This window comes from Phragmites australis, chromosome 3 (assembly GCF_958298935.1).
Source record: "Phragmites australis chromosome 3, lpPhrAust1.1, whole genome shotgun sequence".
NCBI classification, from domain to species: domain Eukaryota; kingdom Viridiplantae; phylum Streptophyta; class Magnoliopsida; order Poales; family Poaceae; genus Phragmites; species Phragmites australis.
Genome location: NC_084923.1, coordinates 12,812,484 through 12,821,652, shown reverse-complemented (window position 1 = coordinate 12,821,652; position 9,169 = coordinate 12,812,484). Strand labels below are relative to the sequence as shown.

Below are 9,169 nucleotides of genomic sequence, written 5' to 3'. Positions count from 1 at the left end.
GTGTGTTTTCTGCCATCCTGTGAAACTTCAATTACTTTGGTGTCATGCTATTGTGGGATGCTTGGATGTAGTGGTTGCAATGGGAGTTTTGTTGACTTTTAACGGTAGGATTTGTTTCAATACTTGTATGATATTGCTTCTCTCATTGTTTCCTCGATTCACAGATAGCGCGGGCTTGCAGAGCGTACAAGAAGATTGAGGGGTCATCGTTTACTTACACACATTGCTGGGTCATGCTTGCTGATCACCCCAAGTGACACAGCACGAGTTCACGAATGCGCACAAGATGCAAGAGGGAGTCGACACACAGTCCAACCAAGCAGCGTGCAATGAAGTGCCGAATGACGTAACATCGAACGCTTCTACTGACCTTTCTAGGCCCATTGGAACAACGCAACATCGAACACATCAGCTCTAGTACATCTTTGCCTACTGTGTCGGGTGGGATGTATGCAAGTCACCTTGCTGAGATCAGTGAAACAAAGAAGGTTATGGTGGAGTTGAAGAAGGAGCAGATTTTGGTCGTGCGTCTGCAGGCATTCATCTGAGTAAATGATCAGGACGAGCGCATAATAAAGGTCGACTTGGATAGTGTTAGTGATCCCCTTAGAGAGCACTATAGGAAGAGACAGTAAGAGATCCTAGATCCTGGCGCATTGGAGTGCCATAGTGCACAACCCGTAGATGTTCATTGATTATGTCTTTGCAAGGTGCTTTTGCCGAATTTGCGAGAACTCTTTGTTGTGCCGACCTATGTGTAATATTTTCCAAATATTTTGTACCTATGTATGGATTTGCTTGTTGCATGGATTTGCACTAAGCCATCAGATGATGAATTTGCTTCAATGCAAGCTGGGCTATATCCTACATGATCTTACTTCTGTGCTACCCAATATGCAAAATTTTGTATAAGCTTAGTTCATTGCAACGTAATCAAGTTCGGAGAAAGCCTAGTTCATTACAAACATGCGATTCTTCACAAACTAGCATTGCAACTGGCATGAACAACGATGATGCTTGATCTAGATGGAACGTGATGACCGATCTACTGTGCTCCGTGACGACTCCATAGGTGCTCCACCAGATCATCACGCAGTTGGTGGTGCAATACCCGGTTCCTGATTGTTTCAGTGACTTCAATGTACTGGAGGACGGCTTGGTCTGGATCGCGACGCATTGTCGCTTTCTCGCCCATATCGTCGTACACCTCCTCCACATTGGCGCCACCCCTCTCGTCCTCAATTATCATATTGTGTTATGACACATACGGTCATAATGTTGTGCAGTGTGCTTTAATTCTAAATTTTTTCTGAACCACGAATTATGGCGAACCTCAACTGCAGGATGCCAAATGCGTGTTCAACATCTTTCCAGACTGATGCTTGCATGGTGGAGAAATGCACGCTCTTGTTCCCCCTTGGTGCTGAAATTGGTTTCATTATGATCGCCCATTCGAGGTAAATTTCATCACCTAAGTAGTAGCCTATATCATATGTATTACTGTTAATAGTGTATGACACAGGAGATGTAGTCTCGTCCATGAATCTGCTGAAAATGTTAGAGCAGTGTCAAACATTTATATCATTCAAACTATTAGTCATTTCAAAGAAAACATACCATTCATAGATGTACGACGCAATCACTTTCAAAACTGTAGAGGATTTATGTATAACCTGTATATACGCTATACCATACTTTCATATGGTTCTTTTAAACCCAATACATACCGTCGATACTCTAACATCCCAGCAAACCCTCTCTGCTCGCCAATATCCGCGTCCCCTCCGTGCAGCGCCCCCGCGGCACAAGGCTGCAGTGTCCAGTGTCCACAGTTTGTCAGTTCGACACGCTCAGCCAGCTTCCTATCCAAACGAAAGGAAATATCCGCGCCAGGCGCCACTCGAAAACCCCGTGCACCAGAAGCATCAGTAGACGCCTTTGATTCCCATCTCCAATCCCACTCACCCCACCCTCCACCATGGCCTTGGCCATGACATCCTCGTCTCCGCAGCCACCGCCCCCCTCCCACCGGCGCCGTCGCCGCTCGCAACCCGCGACCCCCAAACTCAAATCCAGGGCCAAGGCCCTTCCCCTCCTCTCCAACGTCGGCGTCGGCCGGGACCCCACCACCATCAAGTACTACGCCCGCGTCGCCTCCAACCTCGCGGGCGCCGGCCGCCTCCGCGACTTTCTCCTCGCCGCTGAGGGCCTCCGCGCGGCCGCCGGGGACGACGCTGGCTTCGCGGGGCGCATCAGCGCCCGCCTCCTCTCGCGTGGCGTCGCCGCCGCGCTCCGCGACCGCGGCCTCCCCCACGTGCTGGACTTCCTCCGCGACGCCGAGCGCGTCGGCGTCCCCGCCGCTGCGATGCTCGACGGTGAAGCCTCCGACGCCATTGGGGCCGCCTGCCGGATGCTGCTGGATGAGCGCCGCATGACGGAGTTCGTCGAGGTCGTCGAGGCCCTAGCTCGTAATGTTGCCTCCAACCACTTCATGTTTATGCTTCTTCAGTCAGTTGATGCAGCTAGCTTTGTGGTGCATCAATCGCGATTTAGTTTGCATAGCTTAGTCTTATGCACCAATCTTCAACTGTCTACCCAGTTCGTAGACGTGGCTTAGTACCTTTCAGTTTAGATGCACCAATCTAACTAATTTTTTATGCGTTATTGATCGGGTCATGTTGTTGTGGTTTAGCTAATATACTTGGGTAGCCAGTATATAGACTGCGGTTCGGATGTTAACTTCAGCACAGTGAACCAATCTGTTTGATATGGCTACCTAGCAGTTGATATAAGGATTGGTTTGTACCTGGCTACCTGTTTAATTAATGTAATGACAATTTCAGATATCATGCATCAATGTGCAGGATAGCATTTTTTACAGATAGCATGCATTGCATCTAAAAAGTGCAGAATGTCATTTTTTATTTACATGTTTAATTGTTAGATGTAAGCACGTGTTTCTGTTCTGTTTTTTGGTTCCTTCGCAAACTTCTAGTGAATTTGGTAGCAACATAAAGTTCCTACTGAGAATAAACATGTTCTGACTCTTGATGCCCATGACAATCAGACAAACACGAACCAATAGCACTTTCTTGCTGTCTATGTTCTTGTTGTGTGTTTAATTATTTTACAAGGTAAATGCAATTTAATTATTGATGAAGTGGCACTCACCTACATGTTGTCGACATACTCCCTACGCTCACAGAAAGTGTGTTTTGGGTTGCATGTAGTCAAACTTTTTAAACTGAGCCTGAGATATCTTTTTTAATTTTAAGTTTGAACAGTCAAAAAGGATATGGAAAGATTCACCTCGAAATGTAATTTCATAATATTTTTTCTTCAATTTTTTTAGGTTTTATAAATACATCACAATAGAAATTAGTGGTCAAAGTTATGTTTTGGAGAGACCTTTTCAATGTCCAAAATGTCACCACTCTTTTTCTTTTTGTGATTGGAGGAAGTACTGTTTTGCCATCTTGATTGGTGGACGTCTTCATTGCTGTACATGCATCCTTAGAAAACAGCACTGTTTATGTGAAAGTTTTTTATGGGTTCCCCCATGCCATGCGTTGGTTGGTAATTTACTTGTAATGTTCATTTAATTTGAAATTTTGATTGTTAAGGTTTTGTTTTGTTCTTTGTTTGTTTAGAGTATGGATTCTTCGTTCAAAGCATTGCGAACCAAATGGATGTATTGAAAATATTTGTCAGGAAGCGTGACCCAGATATGGCGATAAGGTGATCATACTTGTTATATCTTCATTTATTATGTCTTGACTTTTGTCAGTTCAACAAATGGTGACTGCTTCAAGTTTGTTGCTGTTAGTATAACATGTTCTTGTGGCAGAGTTTTTTTTTCTAATACAAATCATTAATCAGTTCAGAGGTTTTACTGTCTGATAATTTCATCCTTGGAGTTTCCAGTTGGGATAGCTTAAAATTTTATACTCTTTCTGGCAGTCTTGATACCTGCTCAAGCATTGCTTTCTGCATGTAGGTATGCACGCATCTTCCCTCATTCCCAACTTTTACTCTGCAATATTATGGAAGCTTTTGGGAAAAGGAAGGTGTTGAAACATGCTCTAACGGTCTTCGGAGCTATTAAGATCCAGCCTGGAGGCATCAATATGTTTGCATGCCGAAGTATCATTGATATATGCGGTCATTGTGGTTCTTCCGTGCAGGCTCGTATTATATTTGAGGTACCAGATATCTTTATTGACCACAATTTCAATTTACCTCAAGCCTAGACATGCAGTACTATCCACCAGGTCTGCTGACACAATGTTAGTTGGAAATTTGAATTGTTATTTGAGTTTGCTTCTTTATATTTTTAAGATATATCCATGTGTCAGAAATAAGTTCCCTAAGTTTAGAGATTGTTTCTTAGGGGTCAAGTTGAGTTGTCCCAATAAAATGACTAGCCTTGTATCCATTATCAATTAAGAAAATTAAAAAAATAGGATAAATCCCTCCTTTATAATGTTCTTTCATCACAGCCTACATCTTTCCCTCCATCTAGAAACCCTGAAAGAGGGATGTCTAATAACTAACTTAAAGTATACCTTCTATTCACATGTTGTAGCCCAATTGTTTAATAACTCAGGTAGGCAGGTTCCAGCCTTCACTTATATATGTGACTCTTATGCAGGGACTGCTTGCTGATAAGATTACTCCGAATACCTACGTCTTCAACAGCCTTATGAATGTGAATGCCCATAGTTTCAGCTACAACTTTTCGGTCTACAAACATATGCAAGTAATGCATCTTCTACCTTATTGTTGCTGTTCATAGGTAGGTTATTTTAGCTTCAAGAGAATTGATTCTATTGCATCATTATAAACTCCTTTCTCCTGTATCTGCCTTTCGTAACTGGTGCTTCTCACTTTCTATTATCTGAGCCCCCTATTTTTTTTTTCTTTTGTTCTTGCATTCTCGCTCAGGTTGTTTTGAATTATATTAACTAACAAGAATATGTGCAGTGTGCAATTGGTTATGCTTTTCCCAATTTTTTACTGCATTTATGCCGGAATATCTTCAACGAGCTTATGTGCAGCGACCTTATGCTCTGCTTGACTCCATTAATTTGCAGAATCTTGGTGTCCCTCCTGATTTGACATCATATAACATACTTCTGAAGACATGCTGCAATGCCAGAGAATTCAACTTGGCTCAAGAAATTTATGAGGAAATGAAGAAAAAGGAGTGTGATGGTCTTTTAAAGTTAGATGTTTTTACATATAGTACAATGATGAAGGTATCAGGCTGCTGCTGCTGTAGTCCATACATTTTGCCTTTTCAAGGTTTCTAGAGTTCTTTTCTCTTTAATTCCAGGTGTTTGCAGATGTGAAAATGTGGAAAATGGCTTCCAACATAAAAAAGGATATGCAAGCGGCTGGTGTTCGTCTTAACCTAGTCACATGGTCATCATTAATCAACGCTTATGCAAATTCTGATCTGGTTGATCGTGCCATAGAGATTCTTGAAGAAATGATAAGGGATGGCTGTCAACCTACTGCTCCATGTTTCAATATTATCCTTACTGCTTGTGTGAAGTCATGCCAATATGATAGAGCTTTCCGCTTGTTCTATAGCTGGAAGGAGTCTGGAATCAGGATATCTCTATCTCCTGAACAGAAAGGATGTCTCGATGGCAGTTTCACATTCTGTATAGAGCATCCAAGTAATGGCGGTATTGTGTTGGTGGTTCCATTTAGGCCAACTGTTACAACCTATAATATCTTGATGAAAGCCTGTGGAACTAATGGTGAACGCGCAAAATCTGTTATGAATGAGATGAGGCGGAGCGGCCTTTGCCCTGACATTATTAGCTGGTCTATTCTCATGAATATCTATGGTACATCTCAAAACAGGGATGGTGCTATTCAGGTTGGTCCCGAAGCTTTATGTCAGTATTTTCTGTGCACACCATAAGCTTCTATGATATTTGGCCGGATATCTCCTGTTGTGACATCTACATATGGTCTCATCATTTCCCCCTGTTGAAGTATTCCACTCTATAGAACTGACAACCCTCTGGTAGACTGAAAGCCAAGAAATTTAATGGACAATCCACCAGATATTGAACTGTTTGATTAGTAGAGTTAAATAGCCTGTGGAGTTCTGAAGGCAAATAATCCTTCAAACATCTGTAGCTACAGTGCATATTACTTTGCTTTGCAGTACAATACTCTTTACTGTTCTCATAACTGTTGCAGAATATACTTCTATCAATCTAGCATTGCTTTCCAATACTTCCCAGTCGACGATTATGGCTTACCATGAAAGAGTTCCCATGCAATCATATATGCCGATTGACAATGTTATGCTGTTTTCTATCTGAATAAACAAAATATGCTGCTTACGTCCTTACCTGCTAAATATGGGTTATGATGATTTTAGTGCGTTATACTTTTATTAGTAAGGAATTAATAATGCTATCCATTTTTTTTTGGCACAGGCACTCAGAAGAATGCAGCGCATTGGAATAAGACTTAATGTCGCTGCATACACTGTAGCGATTAAGGTTGGTCATTAGAAAACCTAGTTCACTTGGTCAAGATTCAGGACATTGTGCACTTCATGTTAGTTATAAACTTATGATTTGGCAGTAAGCTTATGCTGCAGTTTCCTCCAGGCATGTGTTGAAAGCAAAGATTTGAAGTTGGCGTTGCACTTGTTTGAAGAAATGAAAACACACCAACTGAAGCCAAATTTGGTGAGTCCCTATTTTAAATGTATGGTACAAAACTTTGATGCTTTGCTCCTTTTCTTAACTAGTAGGATTTGATGCTTTCGTTATGTTAACATTTATTGTTTTGATCCATGAACTATTTGGCACTTTCTGTACTAGTATGACCTCTAGTTTCTCAATTCTTATCCAGAGTATTTGCTGCGCTAGTTGATACTTATCCAGGGTTGATTTCTTGGTTATTGTCTGTTGCTTGTTGATGTTAAACAGTACGGTACTACCTCCGTTCTTTTTTTACTTGATGTTTTAGACATCAACATGGTATCCAATGCATGTCTTTGACCATTACTTTTTCTAAGCATTTGTTATTGAAATGTATTGGAAACATAATCATTTGAAAGTATTTGTCATGACAAATCTATGAACACCATTTCCATGTGACAAATCTTAATACTTTTTGTGTATATTAGTGGTCAGTTTCTAGACTGCAAGCATCCCTAAACGTCATCTATTTGAGAATGGAGGGAGTATGATGCATGGCGTGGTTGCATGGTTTTTTTATCAATGCCTTTTACATTATTAGATGACCATAAATTTCTGAAATTTATGGTCAATTTTCAAGTGTTGCATTGATGTCAAATTGCATATGAGATACTGAGGTATGAGTTCATTTTTCAGGTGACATACAAAACTCTCCTGACAGCACGTAGCAAATACGGATCATTACAGGAAGTCCAGCAATGCTTAGCAATCTACCAGGAAATGAGGAAAGCAGGGTACGCGACTAGAACATTTGTACATTGATTCTTTCACACACTTTTGAGGTCAACAAAAGTTCTTTTACCTTTATCTTTCTAGATTAGTTATTGCTTTGAGAAGACAACAATTGACCAAAAATGCAATGATGAAGAGCTACCTTTCTCTTCAAACAGAAAAGGGTTTATCTGTTATACACATTCCAGTATACAAGAGAGGCATTTTCATTAAAATACAACATAGATAATACACACTAGAAGTCCTTCAAGCTACAATCATTTTAAAGACAAATATCAGCAGAAGATTGATCATCCAGTGAGTCTTAAGTTCATAATCTCATATGTAGGTGTCTACTGCTCTTAATTCCATTGTTGCTTTGTGGGAACATGCTGACAACCTGTTAGTCTGATATAACGACTGCATAGTCTACATAGGGTATTTGTATATGTTTTCTTTTGGCATTAAATTCCACAGTGTTCCCTTGACAGGTATGAAGCAAATGACTATTATCTCAAGGAATTAATAGTGGAATGGTGTGAAGGAGTTCTGTCTAGTCACAGTGGAAATCGAGGTTTTTACGATTTGGATCTGAAACATAAGAAGAAAGAATCATTCAACCTTTTGCTTGAGAAAGTAGCAACATTCTTGCAAGAAGATGTTGATCAAAACCAAACTGTCGATGTTCGCGGGCTTTCAAAGGTAATTGACAACCTATTTACTTATGATATGACATTTTTCTTTTCTAGGGGAAACACGAAGAGCTGCACATCTTTGTATTAAAATAAGAAAAGTTATGAGCTGCAGACCTGACGATCTTTGGCATGAACATAATACCTGATTCTGTTGATATTAGAATATGACCTGTCATAACAGATACTATCCCTAATTTGTATGCTTAACTATTGATTTCACAGGTTGAAGCTCGCATTGTTGTTCTCTCTGTTCTCCGGAAGATGAAAGAAAAGTATATACTAGGTAAAGTGAGCTGTCTATTCTATCTGTATTACAGTCAAAACCTGCAATGCTAAGTTTCTAGTTGACAACACCCTACTCTTAACCTTGACTAGGAAGAGCAATCCAGGATGATGTGGTCATCATCACTGGTAATGAGAAGACACCAAGCTCTGTAGTTGAAACGAGTGCTGTGGAGGTCGAGCATGCAATAGTTACTGTTTTGACGGATGACCTGGGTCTCGAAGTTTTGATCGGACCTGGAAACCGTCCTCCTGTTTCATCAAAACCCAAAGCTCCGACTAAATCTAGGAGTAATTTAGAGCAAGCATCTAATTTTTTTGCCAGGAAACCACAGGGAGTGATAAAAATCCCTATCAACTCGCTGAACCATTGGTTGAAGAAGAAAGCTGTGAGGGTTGTACAGTGATATTTCCTTTAGATGTTCTTTTTTTTCCATTTATACCTCCAAGATTAACACAGTTATCCTAGGATTGGATGATGTACATATCTAAACAGGTTATTGCTCCCGGTGTCCCAGCAAACAACATGATTAGGAGGACTTGCTTACATGACAGCCAATGGAGCCTTGGGTATTGCCCAGTGCATTCAGATACCAAAGCATCACAAATTTTATTCTGTAAATCCAATTGCATCACTCAACAGGGTTGTATCTCAGGTTGAAATTTTGAAGTGCTTCTCAAGAATTCATGTCAGGTATGATAGTTCTAACATTCAATTTTCCTGTTGTGATATCAACTTTCAGTACA

At 40.7% G+C, this 9,169-nt stretch overlaps 1 protein-coding gene across 1 annotated transcript; it reads left to right on the top strand.

Moving 5' to 3' along the window:
* The first annotated feature begins 1,808 nt into the window (after window positions 1-1,808).
* On the top strand, window positions 1,809-9,167 carry LOC133912231 (pentatricopeptide repeat-containing protein At5g02830, chloroplastic). Its single transcript, XM_062354869.1, has 12 exons — window positions 1,809-2,468; window positions 3,651-3,738; window positions 3,998-4,202; window positions 4,652-4,759; window positions 5,094-5,258; window positions 5,336-5,890; window positions 6,462-6,527; window positions 6,639-6,719; window positions 7,371-7,468; window positions 7,937-8,147; window positions 8,363-8,423; window positions 8,516-9,167. The coding sequence occupies exons 1-12, from the start codon at window positions 1,979-1,981 to the stop codon at window positions 8,827-8,829; spliced, it is 2,442 nt and encodes an 813-aa protein (XP_062210853.1). The 5' UTR covers window positions 1,809-1,978; the 3' UTR covers window positions 8,830-9,167.
* The last annotated feature ends 2 nt before the right edge of the window (window positions 9,168-9,169 follow it).